Source organism: Macrotis lagotis, chromosome 7, assembly GCF_037893015.1.
Source record: "Macrotis lagotis isolate mMagLag1 chromosome 7, bilby.v1.9.chrom.fasta, whole genome shotgun sequence".
NCBI lineage: Eukaryota > Metazoa > Chordata > Mammalia > Peramelemorphia > Peramelidae > Macrotis > Macrotis lagotis.
Genome location: NC_133664.1, coordinates 6,617,150 through 6,641,359, shown reverse-complemented (window position 1 = coordinate 6,641,359; position 24,210 = coordinate 6,617,150). Strand labels below are relative to the sequence as shown.

The 24,210-nt window shown below is 40.8% G+C and overlaps 1 protein-coding gene and 2 pseudogenes across 2 annotated transcripts in view; all 3 read left to right on the top strand.

Moving 5' to 3' along the window:
- DGKB (diacylglycerol kinase beta) overlaps positions 1-24,210 on the top strand; it is a 556,198-nt gene that overhangs the window by 89,574 nt on the left and 442,414 nt on the right. For both annotated transcript variants that reach the window (XM_074195405.1, XM_074195404.1), the window contains 4 exons: positions 6,059-6,199; positions 13,954-14,003; positions 18,975-19,049; positions 23,234-23,353. In XM_074195405.1, coding sequence (XP_074051506.1) covers positions 6,059-6,199; positions 13,954-14,003; positions 18,975-19,049; positions 23,234-23,353 — 386 coding nt within the window. The remainder of the gene's footprint in view (positions 1-6,058; positions 6,200-13,953; positions 14,004-18,974; positions 19,050-23,233; positions 23,354-24,210) is intronic.
- On the top strand, positions 1,651-2,998 carry LOC141493529 (serine/threonine-protein kinase Nek4 pseudogene; annotated as a pseudogene).
- On the top strand, positions 3,155-3,827 carry LOC141493528 (serine/threonine-protein kinase Nek4 pseudogene; annotated as a pseudogene).

Genomic DNA, 24,210 nt, shown 5'->3' with positions numbered 1-24,210 from the left:
ATGGAGCAGAATTGTTTACATTCCTACATGGGAAGAGAATTGCAATGAAAATTGGACCACTAATAGTACATTTTGTCAGAATATACATAGACCGAAGGTATGAATATAAGGTAAATTTGAGGAAAGAGCGTAACAAAAAATAAGGGATGAGAAGACTAAGTACAGAAGAAAAAGAGTAGAAGAATGGTATAAATTATTTCTCATGAAGATGGACAAAAAATTTATTACAATGGCGAAAAAGATGGGAGGGTGATCGACAGGCATTGTGTAAACCTTAATCTCATCAGTATTGACTAAAAGAGGGAATAACATGAACAGTAGTTTATTATAGAAACATATCTTACCTAACAGGAAAGTAAGCGAAAAGGAGATTAAGAAAGGGGGGGAATGAGTGGTCTATGGAAAAGAGGGAAGACTGGGAGAGGCAGTAGATAGAAGTAAAACATTGTTGAAAGTAGAGGACAAATGAAGAAAACTTAGGATAAGGGGAAATGCACAATTAATCATAACTGTGAATATGAATGGAATCAACTCTCCCAGAAGCAGGTAGCATAGTGGATCAAAAACCAGAAACCCACAATATGCTATTTACAAGAAACACAGTTGAAACAGAGATACTAGTCTAAAGGTAAGGAACCCCTTCAGTTGAAGCAAGAAAAAAAAAAAAACAGGAACAGCAATCCTGATCTCAGACAAAGCAAAGCAAAAATAAATTTAATTAAAAGAGAAGGAAGCAAACTTTTATCTTGCTAAAAGGTACCATAGATGATGAAGTAATACCAATACTATAGACATGTATATACAATTACACACACACACACACACACACACACACACACACACACACACACACACAATGGTATAGCATTTAAATTCTTTTTTAAAACAATTTTATTTAAGTAAATGGGGTTATAAGTGACTTGTCCAAGGTCACACAGCTAAGCAAGTAAGTGTCTGAGGCTGGATTTGAACTCAGGTACTCCTGACTCCAGGGCCAGTGTGCCACCTAGTTACCCCTAGCATTCAAATTCTTAAAGGAGAAGTTAAATCAGTTATAGGTTCCTGACCAAACAAGAAAGAACATTATGGAATGTAAAATAGATAATTTTTTATTATGATAAATTAAAAAAGTTTGCATAACAAAACCAATGCAAATAAGATTAGAAGGAATGCAGAAAGCTTGGGAACTATCTTTAGAACAAATGTCTCAGATAATGACCTCATTTCTAAAGTATATAAACTGAATTTATAAGAACACAAGCCATTCTCCAATTGATAACTGGCCAAAGGATGTGTACAGATAGTTTTCAGATGAAGAAATCAAAGTTATATGCTTATGAAGAAGTCTTGCCTCACACTTATCAGACTGACTGATATGATACCAGGTCTGTATCCCAAAGAGATCATAAAGAAGGGAAAATGACATATGTGCAAAAATATAACAGCTCTTTTAATGGTGGCAAAAGATTGGAAATGGAGGGAATGCCCATCAATTGAGGAATAAATGGATAATTTGATAATGAATGTGATATAATACTTCTGTGCAATAAGGAATGATGAACTGGTAGATTTTAGAAAAAAAGTTGAAAAGACCCACATGGACTAATGGAAAATGAAAGAAGCAGAACCAGGAAAACAGGACACATCAGCATGACTGTGTGATGATCAGCTGGGAAATGGCTCAGCTCTTCTTAGCTACAGGGTGATCCATGACTATGGACAAAGAACTCACAAGGGAAAACACTGTCCATATCCAGTTAGAGAACTGATGTAATCTTTTTGTTTTGGGTTCACAACTGTGACTATTATGGAAACATATTTTTCTTGATGGCAATGTAATAACCTATATAAATTGTCTACCATTTTAGGATGAGGGGAAGGAAGAAGGGAAGGAGAATAAATATTAAAGAAGAATAAAAATAATTGTCTTGGAGTGAAGGAACAGAGATTGCTGATAAAGATAATGACCTCCTCTCAGGTCTTGGGGCTCCCATTAGACCCAACTGCAGCCACTGTCCTGTGAATGGATGCCTGACATCCCACTGCTCCGTCAGGGGGTTGAGCAACACCTCAGCCTGCAGAGATCACGTTCCTGACCATCTAGTACTTCCTGTGGGCCATGGGCAAGGGTAGCTATGGAGAAGTGACAGCAAGCATTTGTCATCAAAAATTTAAAACTCCTAAAGGACTCCAGCCTGGAGAGGAAAGCTGTTGAGTAAGAAGCCTAGTTTTTGTCTCAACTGAAGGATCCTAGCATCGTCACCTATGGAGAGTCCTGGGAAGGAGGAGATGGCCTACTCTACATAATTATAAGCCTCTGAGAAGGAGGGGAGTTCTATCGACAACTCAAAGAACAGAAGGGCAGACTTCTCAGAACCAGGTGCTGCAGTGGTTTGTTCAGATCTATATGGGCCTGCAGCATTTATATGAAAAACACATCCTTTAGCAAGATCTGAAAACTCACTATATCTTCTTAATGAGAACAAACATCATCAAAGTAGTCAATCCGGGAATTGTTCTAGGGTTAGTGAATCAATATGACATGGTCAGTGCCCTCATCCAGACAAAACTACTCCTGAGTTGTTAGCAAATAAATCCTACAATTTCAATTCTGATGTATGGGCATTGGGATGTCGTGCTTATGAAATAACAAAACTGAAACATGCATTCAATGCAAAACTTGGAGGAAAGCTAACACCAGTGCTGAAGGACTATATAGTACACAATTGGCAGAACTGATAAGAATAATGTTGAGCAAGAAGAAAGATCCCCTGTGAAAAGCATACTTGGGCAACACCTCATAAAATGCCACATCTCTTTGTTTTTGGAGGTCACAAAGTCAATAATTTCCAAAAGCCATATTAAAAAATGTAACCTTAAAAACCCAACCTCCTGCCAAAATAGAAAACTGAATCAGGACATGAGAGGCTCATCTCTCCAAACATTTCTCAAAACTTTCTATGACACTTCAGAGGGGAAGATCAACCCGTATGTATAACCCAACCTGTGTCTGAGCCCTTTCATTCCCAGCAGCAAAGGGAGAAAAGAAGGGAAGCAGTTGAATGAAGTAGAGATAATGGATGGTCCCAGGAACTTCTTCCTAGGCCTTTGCCTTCTCTTCCCAGTAAAGTGGTTGAGAGGATGACACATAGGGATGCTGATATGCATAGCATCAGTAGATAATTCAAGAAGCAGTGAGATAACATCTTCAAAGGATTGACCTTTGTCCACCAGGAAAAGGAAACTAAAGCAGTCACAGGAAGAGATATTTTGCACTAATTTTTACTTTTTTTTCTGGTCAATAGTTACCTTCAGATGTTGATACCTCTCAGGAAAAGAAATTGGTTCATTGTCTGTCTGAGGCTGAGTTAAATTTTCTACAAGTTCAAATGTTAAGTCACATGAAGATTCCAAGAAAGGGAAAGACCATACAAATGAAAGGAATGATTTGGTATAGTTGATGATTCAGATACTAAAAATGGACTCTATAGAGTCTAAAGAATTAGGAAAATCTTTCAATACTTCTATTTCAGAGTTGAAATTTCATTGAAAACACAAGACATTGATTTTGTATGGGGAAGTTAAAGAAGATTCAGAAGGATTTAAGCTTAAAGACCTTTAGCTGTTTTGTCTGGTTCTGAAAAGATGAGAATGGTTGAAGTCATGAGAGCTGATGTAATTCAGGGGCTAAGTGTGAAACGTTTAAGAGAAAATGCTAGGTTTCATGGAAGATGATGAACTGAAGAGAGAAGTGAATTTGTAGGAGCATTTGGGAGAAAAATATTTATAGTCTAAAATTGAGACTCCTGAAATTTTTTGAAGTGTGAATTTTTGATCACTTGTCCTAATGTGGTGTCAGACCTGAAGACCTGTTTTTAGAGGTTTTTTTTCCCCCTGAAAGGGTTATTTTAACCAAACATTTCAGATTGGTGCCCATTGAATTTGACACTACCTGTTTTTCTTGGATTTTGTGTATTATAAGGAATTTAATTCTAAAATGGATATGAATGAGTGCTGTGTTAAAAGGATTTTTATTTAGGTACCATATTATGGGGAAAATATTTCATGTTTTACATGAAATTTGTTAGGTTAAGTAGCCTGAAACCAATGTACATTTATGATTTCTTATAGTCAAAACCTACCAAGACAGTGCTATCAGTATATGAATGGGATTTTTCAAATGGCTATAGCAATGCCACAAACTAGCAAAGCAAATGGTCTGATAAAAGGTATATGGGGATTATGTTAGTAAACACAATAACACTAGGTGATAGAGTGAAGTCAGTGCGTGATCTTTATAGATTTGCAGAATGGAGTTCTACATAACTTTTTATATACTTAAAAAGTTTAAAATTTAGCTCCATTTAGTTTGAACAAGGTATTTGAAGACATGACCCTATTTAAGTTGTACTTTTGGGTTATTCAGTATTTAAATGTATAATAGTTTTGTTTAATCCATTTTTTCAATAGCCAAAACATATCTGAGTACCTATGCCTTTTGAAATTAAATAATTTGTAAGTAAAATCCAGCTGCCATTGAAGTGAAAGAGGCTATTTTATGTCTCTTGAAATAAATTTTCAGCTTCCTTGCATTTTTTCTTTTCTTTTTCTTTGGTTCGTTTTTGTTTCATGAAACCTATGATCTCCTCCATGTTTTAAAGATGTAGTGTGTATATTTTAGTAATTTTTTTTTAAAAATAAGGTAAAATTACCATAAGGTAAGTAAATAGCATTTTTTAAATTAAAAAAAAAATGTCTTGAGGGAAGCCAGGTGGTGCAGTGGATAAAGCACAGGCCCTGGAGTCAGGAGGACATGAGTTCAAATGTGGCCTCAGACATGTAATAATTACCTAACTGTGTGACCTTGGGCAAGTCACTTAACCCCATTGCCTTACAAAAACTCAAAAAAAAAATTCTTGACATGTTTATTGGGGAAAAAAGAAAATATTATTTAAAAAACAAAAAGGCAAAGCTTATCTCAGAAAGGAATGCTGTACCTTTGCTAGTAATTCATGTGCCTCTAGAAACCTTTTCAGCCAATAATTGTAGCTCTCAACTGGTTTCAAATATGTTGTCCCCGCCACTGACATAATTGTTCAATTGTTTTTTTCCTTTTGTAAACATTCTAGAAACTTTCTTTTTCTCACTTGATCCTATTATTTAGAAGTTCTTATACAATTATAAATTTCCACCTTTTCCTTCAGGGGTTCTTTCTTATCTCTTATTTCTTTTCTTGCATGCAGTAAAATCTTTGTATTGGATTATTTCTTTCCTGCTTTGTCAAGATTGCATCTTTGCTTCACTATATCACTTGGCCTTTGCTTTCCTCTGGGTGATAAAACATTTCAAGGATTTGTGATGTGATTTTGCTTTCTGAATTTTTTTAATTTAGTTGGGCAATATTGAGTTCTTTCTGTGGTATGTTTTCAGCTAGATTCTTCTAGTGCCTTTCTGCAGATCACCAATTATTCTCTGCAATGGTATTTATTTTTGTGGTATTTGAAGACCTTTATTCCTATGATTCCTAATGTGACAATGGCCGTCCCACACACTCTTTTGGAAGGTCCTGAAATGTTACCATTTTTGTTTTTAAATGCCTTCTGTCAGGTCCTGCGGGAGAATGTGCTCATTCATTAGAAGCAACTTTTTTTCCCCTTTCAAATACTGTCTTAATATCATTGATTTGCTAGCAATTTTCATAGTATTAAACTAAAAAAGAAAAAGAAAAACCTTTTCAAAATTTCAAACTCTTTCTCAGAATCTCTTGAAATAAGTTTATGTTTGTTACTTGTTTCCTTCTTGGTTACTATTTAGATTCTAAATTTTAGAATGTTTATGTTCAGTGAAGATTGTTCTTGGCTCTAGGTTCTGTCTGTTCTCCAAGTCTGGGAGCCCCTCCATTTAATCTCTGATAACCTCCACTCTGGGCTCTCTGAAACATTAGGGAGATTTTTTTTTTTACCGGCTGAGCTATGAATACTATTCTTAATTCTGCATCTGGAAACATTGCATACCAAAAAAAAAAAAAAAAAATCACAATCAAATCATGTCTTTCCAGGTTTACGGATGAGTAAAGGTTCTGTGACTCCACCCCACACTTCTCCAGCCAGTTTGCATGTGCCACAAGTCATCCAGCTAAAGGACATTGTCTGCTACTTGTCCTTGCTTGAGCGAGGGAGACCTGAAGACAAACTAGAGTGTAAGTTGCCCTTTTATTTGCCTTCTGTAAAATGAGTCGGGAACGGTGACATAACAAGGGTGGCCACAAAGGAACTTTATCCCAGGGGGCATGGATTTGGAGGGTGATGGAGCATTGTGGACTCCTTCAGAGGGTCAAAGCAAAGCAAACCAAACTACTCTCACCCCCTTGCCTTGGTAGGGGGAACAGTGAGAATAGAGACAAGGGAGCAGCTCCCTGGCACCACCATTGGATTGACTCCACGAGCCTTCTCCTCAGCTGTGCCCTTGTGGTGTCCATTATCAAAGGCCATCTGGGGACCTGGTCACTGGGTTAGCACCCAAAGGTCTCTCCTTCTTCAGGCGCTCACCCGGTCACACCGTCTCTCTCCTTGGCCTGGAAACCTGGAACCTTAGGCCTCAGGCATGGTTCTGGCCGCTGTTCTTGAACCCCAGAATAGTTAGTTATATCGGGGGGGGGGGGGCTGCTGACAAGAGGAAGATGGACCCCACCAACATTTATCACCTTGTCTGCTGTGGCACCCCCACAGCTGCGGATAGTAGGAAGCTGTGGGCAGGGGGAGGCCGGCCCTGCTCCACCTCCCCTGCTGGACCCTCACCCCACACTCATGACTGATGGATGGTCCTCCCCCAGGGACTGGGGCACCCCCAGGGTAGGGCACGGCTGTCCCCTAGGAGAAGCTCGCCATGTAGGGAGTTAGACGAATTGGAATCATCTCGGGGTGGGCTCTGGGTTCCAGTGACCGGCCTCTCCGGCCTGGGGGAGCTGCAGCTCAGTGGCGACCCCGGCCCCTGGAAGAAGAGCACCGATGTCTTTCAGTCCTGGAGACACCAAATCAGGCTTCCCTTGGGGGTGCCGTGCCGGGGGGGGGGGGGCGGAGGGGGCAGCCACCTCCCCGCTGGGTGGGGCTCGAGGGGTGCAGGGGGGTATCCGGAGCAGGGACCACCGCTCCGTGGAGGATGCTCCGGGAGGATGCTCCGGGAGGATGCTCCGGGAGGATGCTCGGGAGTCCTCAGCTGCGGGCGAGGGGCTCCCTCCGGTGGACGGAGCCGGTGGTGCGGGGCCCTGGCAGCTTGGGGAGCCATGCAGTCTCCGGCGCACCTGCTCCTCAGGGCCAGGGCCACCGAGCCCCTCGGGAGGACAGGGGGCCCCCGGGAGGATGGAGGGGTCCTCGAGGGGGTGGGGGAGCTCCCAGGAGGATTGGGGTGGTCCCTCGGGAGGACGGGGCCCCCTGAGAGGATGGGGAGGGCCTCAGGAGGATGGGGATCCCCCTGGAGGACAGGGGGCCCTCGGGAGGACTGGTGAGCCCCCTCAGGAGGATCTAGGGTGCCCTCAAGAGGATTGGGGGCCCTGTGCAAGAATGGAGGCCCCTCGGGAGGACTGGGAAGCCCCAGGGAGGATAGGGGAGCCCCTTGGGAAGATTGGGGAACCCTTTGGGAGGATCACAGAGCCTCAGTAGGAGGCCGCTCTTCTCTGCCACACGCGGCTCCCCAACATCTTCCAAGGGGTAGGCCGGAGCTGCCCAGGGAAGCCCCCAAGGCCTCCAGTAGAGGAGGCTCAAACAGTTTACCCCAGCGTCCAGGCCAGCAGGGACTTGTCTCCACAGCCATTCAGAAGGAAGTTCTGGGTTCAAGCCGGTCTGGTCCCCATGGGCCTGGGTGAAGGACCCGCTTGGATTTTAGTCTCTAGGGTCTCCAGGCCCTAATAGGCTTGCTGCTTGGTGCCATCTGGCCAATGGTCCCTGTGGAAAGGCACATCCTCAGCTTCTCCTCCCAAGGATGGGCATCTCTGGACCCCACCTTCCCACCAGTCTTCTCAGAGGAATCTGCCCACGGGAACAGAGGCGACCCTGAAGGTCCCAATAGCTCAATAGGACGTCTTGGTGAATTTCATGACCCATTTTAGCCAGGCAAAAGCCCCAAAGGGGATCCTGGGTCCTTCTCTTTTCCTCAGGCCCTGCTCTCTGTGTGTGGACATGGATTTGACAATCAAAGGGTTGGTTTTGTGCTGAACAAAGAGTAAATCTCCAAAGTAATAAATTTCAGCAGAAACTCATCTCCTTTTCAACTAGCCCCCTGTTGTCTGATGTCCCTCCTTTCACCAGAAGAGACACCATGGGGCAGTGGACTGGCTGCTGCCTCTCGAGGCCAGTCTGGTTCAGGTCTGGCCACCTCACTCAGCGGTCATCTGTGACAAGTGGTTCTCCAGTTTTCCATCTTTGGGCTTTAAATGAAATGATTTGAGCCTTGTGGCTGGCAGGTCCCTTCCCATTTTCAATCTTGTCCTGCTCTTTCCTTCCAGTCTGCTCAGTTGAGGCTTCATTTTCCGACTTATTGTCTCCAATGATCATGTGCTTCTGTTGGTCAGAATGGGGTGGTGTCCTTACCTTCACTAGTTTCTTCTGTCTCCTCAGTTGTCCTCCTTCAAACTCAATAATGCTCCCAAGAGGTCCTCTTCCTATTTCAGCATCTTTTCTTCAGGTATTTTCCTCAGTGTGTTTCAAAGAGGGATCTGGGGACTTCTGAGTGGAACAGATCCTTTTTTTCAAGGAGTCCATGGAGTCAAAACTAATTTTTTTACTAATTCTAAGATTTTTTATAAATTTCTCATAGGATGAAAATATCAATATGTAAAAGATACACCAATATTATTAATACACCAATATTAATATTAAAAGTATCAAGATGTACTGAGAATCAAAAATGTGAGATTCTTGGCATTGTGCCATATTTCTATTTTTTCTATTCCATAAGATTTTTTTTATTTCCTCCTTAAACCATCCCTGTATTTAAAATCTTTTTTTTTAAACAACTTCTTCTACTTCCTTTACCTCCCATGGAGATTTTCATTAGGTTTTAAATGACTACTTTAATCTCATCACTTAGTGTAATAATGATTGCCCTCACATAATGGTGACAGCCCAATTATTAAGGAAAGGTTTTTTTAAAATACATTTCATAGATGCATTTTTCCTGCCTAGGGATTAATTTTATTCATTAACTCATTTGTTCTTTCAACAAGTCGTTTTTGGGTGTCTCCTTTTTACAAAGGATTATGCCAGGAGCCTTGATCATTGGATTCTTATAACCTTATGTAGGGCCTAAACTGATCCTTATGTTTACAGATGAGGTAGCTGGGGCTGAGTCACACAATTAATAATTTTTAGGAGTATGATCTGAACCCAGATTGAGCATTCTAGCTATGGCATAACTCTTTTTCTCTTGATAACCCTCAAGAATATTCTTATCTTAATCTTTCACACATGAGAAAGCAAAGACACAAAAATTAGTGTCACACAAATGGAAAGATCTTTTGGTTCTGAGACCTTGTTTCCTTGAGTTGTCTTCAAAATATGGAATGTTCTGCTTTGTCTGGTCTGGTCTCATGTATCACATTGTACAAACCTATCCATGTTGCCTAGAATCAAAGTGGACACTCTTACTTTTTCTTCTTTTTCCTCCTCTTCTTTTTTTTCCTACTTCTCTTTTTCCCCCTCTTCTTTCTTATCCTCTTCCTCCATTTCCTCTTCCTTTTCTTCATTCTCTTCTCTTTCTTATTACTCTTCTCTTCATCCCCCAAGAAACATTTGTATAACCAAAGACTCATAAGCATATACTGGCAAATTTTTAAGCCATGAAAAACAAACCATCCTTTGTATTATCCTTTAGTATAGGGTCAGTACTTAAAATATTAACAGTTTGTGAATTGAGTAGTATGAAACAATTTGTGTACTACTGATTGGAGATTTCATCTTTACATTTTATGTATACTGTCTGAGTAGCTCATTCAAGGTCCATGACTTCTGCTCTTTGGTCACTTTCTTTCCTAAGAAGTTGCCATAGAGATCATCTCCTAGTGGGCAACCAGCACCCAGACCAAGGAACTCCCAACCTCTTAGTCATAAGATTTCCACCAAAGCTGGGAGTGTGTATCTCAGATCACCGTTGGATCACCTATGCTCAGATAGAGCAACGCAAACTGGGGAAACTAGTCTGGGACTCATGTTGCCAAACAGTTGTGTTCACATCTCTCTGCTCTGTGTGATCAGCTGCTAAAGATGGTGGGAGAAAGGCAGGAGAAAGGAGGGAAGGGGTGGAAATATAGTCTCTTCATAATTAAAAGACTGAGGGATTGCATCCAAAGCAGTAAGCCATGAAGAAAAAGAGAAACTGATATCTAGCATTTACATCTACCCACTGCCCCAAGGTTGGTACCTGGGCAAACCAGAACAAGATTGTCTCATCAAATACAGTTGAGTGAAATTATGAGACTCCCAAGATTACCCAGATAATTAATGCTAGAGCTAATACTGTGGTCCATATCTTCTAATGATCACCCACCACACTACGTGAAAGGTGATGGTGTGAGAAAAATGAGAATTCTTCCTTATATCAGCACCTCAGGAAAACCTCCTGGTCTCATAACAGACATGGGTTATCAATTAGGGCTCCCTGAAGATCAACAAATCTTTGGAAGAGAAGAGTTGTTCATGATCTGAGAGGGCACGTGGTAGATCTCAGCACCTCATCCTTGGCTCTCATTTCAATGTCTTTATTAATAATGGGACAAATGGTATGCTCTCAAAAGAGAAGAAACTCAGAGAAAAGGCTAATGTATTCTATGACAGAATCAATGACCATCTTAGAGCAGGAGGAAGTAGAAGCTATCCTTATGTCTTCCCTGTTCAAACAGGAAAATTTTCCAAGGATACTTTCAGGGGGTCTTCCTCAGCAGAATGAGCTTATAACTTTAGGATGTATATGTAGCTACAGGAAGCAATTGTTTTATTCACCTGTACATTCACCTCAGAATATTACATGCAAAAGAATTAAGATGGCAGAGCAACTTGTCTCAAGACTATGTTTACCTGTCCCTAGTTATAAATGAGATTGTATGAATGAAAGGGATGGCAGCTCCTACTTTAATCTTTGCAAAATGTTTTCCTCATATTAGCCCTGGGAGTTAACATAGAATATATTTGCCTTCTTCCAATCCTGAAGGTATTTAAGTGATTGGTCTGAGGTTACAAAGTAAGTAACCTTGTAGGAGACAAGTGGGAGACTTCAGAGGACAGCTGGTCTTTTGACATCCTAGGACTGTGTCCTCCCTCTCTGTGTCATCAATATATGTCCACTTGCGGGTTTAACTGTCTGTGTATATCAAAATATTTGCATACATCAGCTTTCCACATATATGTTCACATTAAATACATATACATCCATCGAGTATCTTTGCCATGAGATCACAGAGTCAGATATGACTGGAAGTGCCAAAGCAACACAACAAGGGCATAGAAGGAAGAAGAGAAGAGTGTGTATTCAACCAGATGCCACATGGAATATTAAGGAAATCATATGAACTCCATTTTGTGCCTGTGTTCATAAACAGTTTTTTGTCTGTTAAAATTCCTGAAGTTCTGAGATGGAACCTCATCCTCTGAAGACTCAATGAAACTCTCATTGGATAACTTTGGAAGTAAGCGATATGAATGCGCTGATACATTTTTGTATGATAAAACTCATAATAGTAAACATCTTTTTAGTTTAGATAAATCTCAGTTTAAATCTGAATCATAAAATTTTCAAAATAAATAGCTTTTTTGCCCCCCCATTGTCTTTAATGGGTAGTGGTTTCTCTTTGGCTACCACTGGAAAGATGGCATCGCTTTGATGATGTTACTTCAGATCTGTGCTTTGATTTGGCAAATTCTCTTTAACTTCTAGTCTTTAGATTTAGGGTTACTTGGGCCACTGAGAAGTGAACTGATTGGTCCAATAGCACAGACTTTATCGGAGACAGAATTCAAACCAGATCTCCCTGACTAACCCTTAAGTTGTGATTGCGCTTCATTATCAAAAGCAATGTGCAAACGCCATACATTGGCAGGGAGAAGGCATAATAAAATCAATATCCTTCCTGCTCATGCAAATAAATATATTAGGAAGCCCCAGTTTCTATATTGAATGGACATCTATAATTATATATTTTGATAACTAGGCCATGATTGCATGAATTTCCTTGTATCCATTTTTGATATATATCTATCTTTATTCATGTCGGCCTGTCAGTTGATCTGTCTGTCTGTCCTTTCCATTTATTATGCTAAAAACAAATATTCTCACAGTCATAGTATATCATAAAATGCTGCAATCTAAGGTCTAACTCCCAGGGTGTAGCTGGCTTCCATTGCCCACTCCAGACAGGGGGACATCCTTATTAGACAAGGAGTAAGGCCTCAACAATTCTTAGCCTTGTAGTGATTGGCCCCAACCTAGTTCAGTCATCAGTGAATCCTTGCACTTCTATGTAGAAAATGTTTACTGAACAACTTTCAAGTTTAATTGGGAGCTTGCAGGAAAGATGCTTTATGGACTTATGATTAATATTTTAACAGCAGCCATGCAATTTCTGTGATGGCAATAGTTGGTCATACTTAATGTTTTACCTGAAGCAACTCTGGATAACTTTTTCTATCCAAAGTAACAGACTTGCAAGTTACAAAATGCATTTTTTAAAGAGATTTTACTGTGGCACTTGAATGATTTATGGATCTGTCAATAAGAAAAGGCATAGTTAACTCAGCTGTGAAAGTAAAACCAAATGCAGTCCCTAAAGCAGGATGATCTGGCCCAGAAGCCAATAGTAGTGCTTCCTTGGGAACTTGTTAAGCAAGGTATTCATTATCCATTCAAGCTTGCCAACTAAAATGTTATCTGGTAATTGAAAATTTGAAATAAAATGGAGGGGGAGCTCTTCTTGTCATGCTCCTTAATCCTTTCCATCTTAACTTTTTATAATGCTTTCTGTTTCCATTATTATCCCCATTTTACAAGTGATGCTGAAAGAAGGCAGGTAACTTGTTCAAGTCAGATGGCCAATAAATGTTTGAGGAGAATAATTATGATTCCAAGCTCTGTTATCTATATTGGACATCAAGTGCCTAGTAGCATAATGGATAGACACTTTTTCTGGAAGCCAAAAATATTCGCTCTGACACCACCCAGCAATGTGACCCTGGGCAAGAATTTCTCAGTTTTAGTCCTAAGACTATGAGTTGCAGAGGAGATGCTGATGCACATTAATAGAGGTAGTTTTTTCCCCCACCTGGAAATTCCCTAAACCATACAAGCTCAGCTTGTGCCCCTCACACTCTTAAAGATTTATAAATTATATAATTACATAAAAATTTATAAATTTATAAATTATCAACCAATAAGCATCCAGAAAGAAGCCCATACTGTACTCAGACACTGGGAATACAAGAGCAGAATTCCTACAAGTGTCCAGATTTTTCCTTATGGTATCTTTTCTTCCCTCTGATAGAGACCAGCAGATATTGTCAGCCTCCTTTTATCCAAAAAGAAACTGAGTCTGAGAAAATAAGCCATGTTTCTAACAATGAATGATTGATGGATGCCAAATAAATTGAATTTTTTTTCTCTCTTCATCCAAGTCCAGCTACTTCCCTGAACAGAGTCCTCTTTCCATTATCCTTTTGGTTTCAGTACTTCCTTGTTAATAATTACCACAGGGAGAGCTCAGCACACCCAGGACCTCAGTTGGTCAATGCTGAATATGGCAGACCTTATGGTCACTTTACTTTAATAATCTTTGATTGTTGGCAGTGATCACTGGCTACTTCCTTGGCCAGTGAGAGCCTAAGGATGGGCAGTTATTGCTACTTGGAGGTAAATGTGAATTGACCTCTTGGTATATTCCTATTCTCACCTAATCTCCTGCCTCTTTTCTTTCAGTCATGTTCCGCCTGTATGACACGGATGGCAATGGCTTCCTGGACAGTTCGGTGATTGCATTTTTTTTCCTTCAAATTTTCCTTGATAATTTCAAAATACTTCTTTCTGAAGAGAATGGTAATGTATATGACTTATGAGTTTTACCAATGAAAATTATCTTCTCCTCGATTCCATATGACCTTGTGTTTCTGGAGTCAGAGATCAACAAAGCAGCTGTTCAAACTGAGTTATTTACATGGGACCATAGTGATGGGAAACTAGCTTTTCTTCAGATCTGAGTTGAAAATATGGAGGAAATTAACTGGGAGAGGGGAGTCTGTCAATTACAGAATGCAAGGAAGATGATGTGGTTTGGGAAGAAGAAAAAAGTACAGAACTCCTCAATCTTAGGAAACTAGTCTAGCTAGTGAAAGCTGCCCAAAGCATCATAGGAACATAGATTAACAACTAAGAGAGGCCTTCACGTTCATTTGTTCCAAATCTTTCATTGACCAGATGAAGAAACGCAAATTGGTTAAGGAATTTTCCCAAGATCACTCTGTTATTAAGATTCTGAGGCAGGATTTAATCCCAAATCTTCCTGATTCCAAGTCTTTTCTAGCTTCCAATTATCTATTTCTTGAAGAACACTAGACAATTGTATCTATTGTTTAGACCAGGTCCTATATCATGAAAGTAGGCTCCAAGTGTATATGTTTTAAGCTCCAGTTACTTGAGAGGCAAATAAAAGACTATAAAATAGAAGAGAGGGAGAGAAAGTTCCAAATTTGTTAAAAATGGTCATTTTATTAAAATTGTGCCAAAATTGCCTCCCAGAGTTTGAGGGACCTCCAACTCAATCTGGAAAACTCTGTCCTCTGCTACTCCACTTATAAAATTGTTTATTCTAACTTTATCTTGCCTAAAGCCATGAAATTCTATCCCACCCAATCCCTCGGAAGACTAAAATACTAATAAAATATTAAGTGTAGTATTATAAAAAGTTGGAATGCTAAAATCTATTTTGATCAATGGGATATTGATTCAATAAAGCATATCTGACCCATGAGTTGGCCCTGTCACTCCACATCAGTCCCCTCAACAAAATGCAGATGTACTTTTACAAGCATTGAAATGAAGTTGGAAAGAGTTTTGTGTATGGAAGGAGGAGAATAATGGCATTTGAGTGATTCTGGAGAGAGATCAGTCGTTGAAAAAAGGAAAGAGTTGGCCTTTGGCTCAGGAAATGACCACAATTATGAATTGATTTTAATTGTGGAATTTTTTGATGTTTAAGTAGTGGAGATTTTTTTTTTCAGTGGCCATCACTCTTGAGGTGCCTGGACGTTTTTGTTTGTTCCATTTGGGAAGGGAAATAATTGATTTTACAATTCTGCAAGACCTCGGAGATCATCCATCTCATTCTCCAGATGAGGAAACTAAGACTTAGAGAAGCTTATGAGAGGTTTATTCTATTTCATGGAAGTGTGGGGACCAAGGGCTTCTGACTTGCTACCAACAAGCATTTATTTTCTTGAATATGTCCCTCAAGGATGTTTCTAATGCCCCTGCCCATCAAGGTCATGAATGAATTCCTAGCTGGGCTTTGAAGTTTGTGAATTCTCTTGGGCTCAAAGATACTAATCCTGTGGGACTGGAGCTAAGTTTTCCAGGGTTGGGGCTTGATTGTCCTATGGCATGCCAGGCTTCATGAGAGCAGGAACCATAGCTTATCAAAATATTGAAATGCTGTCTCTCCAGTGAAAATCATAGTTCTCTGTTGTTAGGAATTCCTTGAGTGATATTCATTCCAATGGTCATGATTGCCCACTTGCAGACTGTATCTAATATAGTTTCCTTGGTGTTGCATTTTATGTAAATCCTTGTGACCCTGAGCTGACACAGAACCTCTCAGTGCCCATGACTATAGGATGCAGAAGAGGCACCCTATACCAATGCAATCATAAGTCCATCTTCTGTCCTTTTTTTTAAAATTACATTTATTGTAATCTTGGTCCACAGAGAAATCATAATAAGGAATATCAGCTATTAAAATATCTATTGGAGTAGTTGCAGTCAAATTCCAAGACAGAATTTGAGAAATAATAGTGATGGATGACGTTATAAATGACTTTCTTTCATCCAAAGTGCTGAATTGTAGCAGACCAGTTTTTGCTTTTAAGTCTCCTAAAAAAGCATTGCGTTTACATGTAATTGGTAGCTGGGCATTCCACTTGGCTTGTAGGATTCCAACAAGGATGAATTGTGTTTGTGATCCTACTCTGAATTTAATGCTAAATCTGCTTCCCTACAACTTCCAACCAGCATTGGCTCTGCCTTTGGGGCATCCTTCTTTTCTGTACTTTGAAGACACCTAAAGACAGTGCATAGTCTTCTCAAAGCTCAATGGCTATTTCCTTCAGCTGGTCCTCATATGACATGGATACAAGACATTATCCCATGTGTTTGGGCCTATTCTAGATGATCTCCATTTATCAGTATTTTTCCTAAAATGCTATATCCACAATGGGACAGAATCTTCATGATATTGGCTGACCAGTAAATAACCAATAAGCCTTTATGACACACCTCCTTTGTTCCAAATATTGTCCTAGACTGTACAGCAAAACAAAAATAAGATGCTTACAGACTAATGGAGTAAAAATGAGACACAAAAGAAGCTTAAAAGGAGAAGGGGTTATGATGGAGAAGCCTCTAATATAGCTCAGCTTAGTGTGAAATGGAGAAATAGCCCCATTCCTTGATGAAGGCATTAGGGTTGCTGCCCCTGCACTTTATGGGCATAGGGCAGAGAGTGATGCTGAGCTGGAGCCCCATGGCTGGTTGCATCTTGCAGAAGGATGAGTTTCCTGGGCCTGATGGAGAAGTCCAAGTCAGAGTTCGCTAGAAACTTGTGCCTAAAAGTTGTCATTCTCTTAATGGTGTCCCGTATCTTGTGACCTTTATTCTAACAGCCTTGTGACATGTTGGACTAATATTGATCTTTCATTATACCAAATAAAGGCCTCAGGTCTTTTTGAAACAAACCTGTCTAACCAGGAACCACCTCCCCCCACCCCATGGAAACCTAAGAAGTTGATTTTTTGGACTCTGGTGTCAGACTTTACATTTATCCCAGTTAAATTTCATCTTCTTTGCTTCAGCACAGTGCTGTGGCTTGGTGAGCTCTTTTTGATTCTGCCTTTAATATCCCTTCCCTGATAAGAAGCACAGAATTAGACTGATTCTCCTATTTTGTCTTGGTAAGGTATAGAATTGTTCCCTTTTAGGCACAGTAGGAGGAAACCTTTGCTTGACTCACTGCCCCACATAGAGAGAAATAGAACAAAGATGCCCAGAACTGCTGAGTAGTCTTTCCTTCCTGTTTCTAATAGAGACCTATATGTAATGATAAGCCAGCACACCATTCTACCCTTAGAAGAGACAGTGGAAGCAGTCTGGTCACCTCTCAAAGACACATATGTGGAAAGACAGGGAAGGACTCTCTGTCCCTGGGGATTATGTTGTTTCCTTGTCCTGCAGAGTCACTCAGGATGAATATCCCTTCTGAGAATGGACATACCCCAGGCTGGTTTGCCACAGCTCCTTAGATTCTTGGTATTGGTCCTGTCTGTTAAGTCTTTACTATTTCAAGGGGTAAGATGAGGAAAAGACCCATGTCAGAGTCCCTTTCATTCATTTTCAGGTGACTGAGTACAATTTCAATTTAAGAAGCATGATGTTTGTACTACTAATAAGGTCAAGAAGCATTGGATTTAAATACAGTCCTGATCCATATGAACTGTGCCAGCCTGGGCAAGTCATTTAACCAACACACCTCAGAAAAGTTTCCAGTTTCTGGAAATGAAGAAACTTAGTACAATGAGAATTTTCTACAAGATGGAAGTCACCAATTAGACTAATATTAGAGAAACACATAATTGAAAAAATATAAATGGAACAAAGCACAAAAAACATAAGGACTACTTTTGGACTACCATTCAATCCCTAAATTTGACTATAACCTTCCTACATATTTTACAGAGAGGTTTACAGACTTAAAAATATAGACATATATTTATATGCAGTGCTTTTTTTTACCATGGTGACCCAAGACATTTTTATGAGGAATTTATTCTACCACTTAATGACTTGTGTAAGAAATCCAATTTCATTACATTTAATTTTATTGAATTTAATTTCATTAAAAATAAATACAAATATTACTTTTTCCTTTAAAAAATTTCTTTGTTAGAAGGAATAACTTTCCAGAAAAAGAAGAGAGAAAAACAGGGGGAAGTCAAGATGATGTAAAAACAGAACTTATCAATTAAAATTTTTGAAGAAGAAATATATCCAGAATTTTTCCACCATGACTTTACTAATGGTTTTTCAGCCTCAGGATTCTAAAAACCTCTGCACTCCTTAACCAAGTAAGAACAGTCTGGAATAGGGAGCAGAGGGCCCACCTTGGAGGCAAGAAGACAGGGCTTCTCACCACATCTGTTTCAAAACATTTGCATTCAGGAGAATTGGCTGAGGTTTAAGTAAAAAGTTGAAGCCTGGTATTTGCTGAGCCTTGGTCTCCAGTCAGTCATATATACACCTTCAGTCATTGATAAGAATGTCTAAGACCCTTTTTGAAGAGTTCTACCAAAGTTAAGCCTGGCTCAGTTTCCTTGGATCAATCCCTTCCTCTCTCAATCCTCCACCTGTACATCAAAGCCCAATGGGAAGTAGAAATTCTCATCTTGTGGAGGTCCTTGAGGTGGCCATGGAGTACCAGCATTCCTTTCTCTCTCTCGGGGTGAATGCTGTGCCAAAAGTTAAATCCTTCTTCTGGGTTTCCCCTTCCTGGGGGATTGGGGAGATTACCATTAACTACGTTATTTAAAAGCTATTTAACATTCCTGGTATAACACGTCTACATGGCTAGGCAGTATCAAGGCATATCCTAGTTTGGACTATGGGGGGGGTGAACTAGAGGCTGGGCTTTCTGAAAGAGGCCATTATCATGTTTTTGTTTGTTTTGTTCCAACCAGGAACTAGAAAACATCATCAGTCAAATGATGCATGTAGCTGAATATCTGGAGTGGGATGTCACCGAGCTCAATCCGGTATGTACCACTTTACCTGGATGTGTCTTTAGGGCACCTTTGTTTGAGAGCAGGACATGGCAGGGGTGTACTCTGGCCCTGGGCAGCTCACCCTTTAAGACCCAAGGCATTGAACATTCACCATCAGTGCCTGTTTCATACTGGCATGCCATGGCTGTGTGTGTGTGTGTGGTGGGGGGCACTTCCTTGTGCCACCACACAAAAGCATGCCTGGGCTTGAGGAAGTTCAGAAGAAGCAGCATTTGGCCCAGCTACCCTAATGATAATAACTCGGTTGAGCTCCCCCGCCCCGATTTTGAACTTGGCTGTCCATTTTGATGTGACCATAGTCCTGAGGAAAGGCCTGGCTTCCTCCAGTCACTCACCCCTGACCACTGAAGTCTTGGCTCTGAAATCAGTGGCTCCCTGATAATTTCTCCTACACCAGGAGACTCATATCATTCATGAGCAACCTTTCTCAGCATTCTAGTGTCTGATTTGGTTTAGTTCCCAACACGAGAAGATCTATTGGCTGCAGTCGCCCCGATGCTCTCAGATCCCCTCTGACGGATGCCGCCTCCAGGCTCTCCTTGCCCTTCCCACTATAGAGGGACTGACCCTGAGCAAGGGCAGGACTCCCCAGCAGGATCCGTGGCCCTTTGATGCCATTTTCAGTTTGCTCTCCTCCAGGCCTGTTCTCCCTCCTCATCTTGGTCTCTCAGGGCGTCTCCCCTTCCATCAAGTCTCTGCTGAACCTTGACCTTGCCCAGAAAGTCTGGCCTGCTCCTCCTTCCCTTTCAGATGATGGCCAGTTTATCTTGCAGATATTGTATTTTTACACAATTGTCTCTAAGTCCAGTGCCTGCAAACAATAGGCACTTAATAAATGTGTGTTTTGGCCTGACTCAATTTTCCTCTCTGAACCCTGTCAGACACAGAAGAAGAGGATTTACAGAATGTTAAGATGGGATGGGACACTAAAGAATGCCTTCATCCTGGGATGCCTGGTTACCCTCAGGGAGCTCCAGATTAACCCTGTCAAGGGATGGATGCATGGGCAGTGAGATGGAACCATAGGGGAGAGGATCTAAATAAACACTTACTAGGCTCCTACTATGTGGCAGGCCCTTTGCTGAGTGCTTGCCTCTTGGAAATTGCAATCCAGTGAAGGAAATGCACAAAAAGAAGCTGAGAAGGGAAGGGTTCCCTGACAGAAGCTTCATGAGCAAGGCCATGATGATGGTGGTGGAGTCAAAACCAGGCAGAGCAGCTGGGAGCAAATAGAGAGAGAGCTGGGATTTTGAGCCCTTTTTGACTCAAATCTGACCTTAGGAACTTCCTAGCTGGGTGACCCTCCAGTAAGTCATTTTCCCCATTTGCTTCAGTTTCCTCATCTGTAAAATGAACTGGAGAAGGAAATATCAAGCCACTCCTGTGTCTCTGAACCTCAGATTCCTTATCCAAAGCAAGACTATTGCATGCCTCAAATGAGATAAAACTCCTTTAAACTGTAGGCATGTCAAAGATCATTTCATTGCTATCATTGTTGTTGGCACCTGCAGCCTCTCTCCAGGCCCAAGGCTTGGACTTTGTTCATGGGAACTTTAGACATTTCTGCTTTGGTTGGGACCTTTGTTTGATAGATGAGACAGTTGAAGTTAGTGACCCAGCCAAGTCTTCACTGCCAGGTGGAGTTCATGCTCTAGGTTCAGCTCTCTAGGCTCTCTATGTTCTCTCACCTCCTCTCCCTTTGTATTGACCCCATCTCCTACAGCTAAGTACTTGGGAGATTTCCTAGCTTTTTAACCTAAACAGACCTTGGAAATGCTGCTAATGACTGAAAATGGCTAATTTACCCACTGTTCAGATGTGTTCAGCTCCCTCAGTTGCTGTCATTGTGGCCATAGATAATTGTTTAATGTTTCTGAGTCTTGGTTTTCTGATCTGGGAATGAGAACTTTTGTTAGCATCAAATCTCAGACCCTCTAGGTAGATGCTGCAAGCTGAGTTCCCCATGGTAGAGTTAACCAGTGAGACCTAGAGTGGCTGAGTGATTTGTCCAGGGTTGCAGTGGGTAGCCAAGAAGATTTGGGATGCAAACTCAGTTCTGCTAATTCCAGAACCCCAGGGAACAAACCTGGGTTCTCCACTTTGAAAGGCCTCCAGTCACTGTATAGCAGGTGCTGCCACTGACAGTAGGACTTTTATTATGGGTCAGAAGTATGGCCCTGATTAAATAAATAACCCCCCAAAAGGTAGACAGAAAAGGAGACAAGGAAAAGAAATGGGCTTAACCCAGGATTCTTTGAAGGAGGCCCTAGTTCATTAAAATAATCCCCATGTATATTTGTTGATTTTTGTCCCTGAGATGTCTTAGAAAAAATCAGGACATTTGACACATTTCTCCCTAAAACAGGACCTTGGGTCCTAGAGAGTGGGGAGGTATAGTGATGAACCTGAAATCAGGGAGATCTGAATTCAAATCCAGCCTCAGGCTCTTTCTGGTGTGTAGTCTTGGATAAGATAACTAAGTTCTTTCAGCCTTAGTTTCCTTATTTGTAAAATGTAAATAATAGCTCCTACTTCAATTTGAGGATCAAATGAGATAATCTGTGTAAAGTGGTTTGCAAACCGTACAGTGCTGATTGGTGTTATTAGTTATTATGATGATATTCAATTATGGAACTCCTGATGAGATAACTCCCTCTATCGTTACTGAGCAGAAACTCTTATAACTTGAGTGGAACACCAAGAGGTGACATGACAGCTCTAGGGACCCACAACCAGGTGGTGAAGAGAAAAATTGGAATTCAGGTCTTCCTCTGTCCATCTCTGGACATTGCTTACCCTGCTGCCTCTCCATCATCCAAGAATCTTAGAACATGGAGGATCTATTGATGCCATTGAATTGAACACCTTCTTTTTTATAGATGAGGGAACTGATGGCTAGCCTGGAGGAAGTCTATCTTGCACCATTAATAATGAAAGATTTCTCCCGTTTTTCAGCTTCTTGGAATTGAAAGAGAGCTCTTTGCTGATTCTTTGTTTTCCTCTGCTTCCTCTGCCCATGCCAAATATGAAATGAAGGGCAAGTCTGAAGCTCCTAGTTCAAGCCAGGGTGACCCCTGAATACCATAAGCAGATGAGATGGTGATGGAAATGGTCAAGGTCATTGATGTAGAGGGCCCTACACATTCCTGGGCTCAGATATCCAGAACAAAATTCTTTAAGGGGAAATGTACCCAACTTATTGTTAGGACCCAAGGACAAAGTTCAGTGTGCAGCCACAGGAGACTTTAGGACCTAGCACCATTTTCCCAGGACAGTGTGATGAGTTGTTTCACACTTCCTCCTTTTTCTATCCATCTTTTATTTTTTTTTAACTAAATAGGGCAATTCCTTCTAAAACCATTTGGCTTTTGATAACAAGATAATTTCTTGTCCTTTCCTAAAGCATATCATTTATTAATTAGCAAAACAACATGTGCTTTGTGGGTTTATTTGTTTATTTTAGGAAGGCCCTGGAATAGTCGATATTCCCATCTGTTGCATTTACAAATGTACCCATTTACCACAAACAGTTGCCTGTTTGTAACCTTAATTGAAACTAGCTCTAGTGATTGTTCTGCTTAAATGCAAGAATATGGATCCTTTGATCTGCTCACCCTTTTCTCCCCCTAAGATCTCATAGGGAATAAATGACCTTCTGTTTTCTTGCTACATAGAGAGATGGAGAGAACCAACTCACCTCTTTACTTCTCAGTTGAGAGCTCCAGTACATCATTGAATCTTAAAAATAATCTGAGGTAGATGGTTCTCTAAGACCCAGGGGTTTTCTATTGTATCATTGCTGGATTAGTTCATGCTTGAATCATAGTCACTGAATTTGATCTGTCAGATTAGTTTAATAGGGGTCAAATTTCCTACTGATGTTTGTCAAAATGGAGGAATTATGGGGACCTCCTAGATTAGCTGTAAGTTAATGACATCTGAGAACCACTAGACTTTATATATGTGGCCTTTTTTGAGGGTAACTAGGGGGTAGTTATTAGACTCTCATAGCAGTAAGCTTCCCTAGGTTTGATCTTCCTGAGACACAGGCATCCTTACTCATAGCCTTTATTAGAACCAACTTCCCTTCCTCATCTGAGGTTTCCCCTGTAGCTGATCCTTTTCCTATTTCCTTATCTTCTCTCCTAAAACAGATACTTCATGAAATGATGGAAGAGATCGACTATGACCATGATGGCACTGTATCCCTGCAAGAATGGATTCAGGGAGGGATGACGACCATCCCCTTGCTGGTGCTCCTTGGTTTGGAGAATGTAAGCTTGGGTCCATGGGAGGCTATGATCTGGCTGGCTCAAAAGCACCTTGCAAAGGGGCGGCTAGGTGGCATAGTGGATAAAGCACCGGCCTTGGAGTCAGGAGTACCTGGGTTCAAATTCGGTCTCAGACACTTAATATTTACCTAGCTGTGTGGCCTTGGGCAAGCCACTTAACCCCGTTTGCCTTGCAAAAAAAAAAAAAAACCATTAAAAAAAAGCACCTTGCAGTGGGGCTAACCTCAGAGCATGTCCCATGGGTGGGGGAATCCTTGTTTTAAATATGTCAGACTAATTTGGTATGCTGGCATCCTTTGTTCAGTTTGAACTTCTTCCCTTTCTCTTCCTGAGTATGTTGATGTGCTTCCCAGTGATATTTGTTTTGTCTGGTCTTTGCTTGCGACCCTCTGGAGTGGTATCTGGTAGTCACTGGTGTGAAAATGCTCTACCTGGGGCTACAGGAAATTCCTCTTTGGGTCCGTGACAGCTTAAACACAGGACTTACCCTGGGTGTCTGTCTACCATTGGCTCAGTACTCATACCATCCTTTAGCCCTAGGCCACATTTCTACCACATCCCTGACATCAGCAATTCACTATGAATAAAGTGAATAAATAAAGTGAATAAATTTACTTTATGAATTTAGTTCCTATTTTTCCTAGCTCATTGAAGTAATTTTTTTTGAAACTTGATGGGTAAGGCACTAAATAAGTAATTTAATTTAAGTAGAATTGTCATTTTTATTATATTAGCTCAGTCTTCCCATGAGCAATTGATTTTTGCCCAGTTATTTAGAAATGATTTTATTTCTGTGAAAAGTGTTTTATAGTTGTTTTCATAAAGTTCCTGAGTCTGCC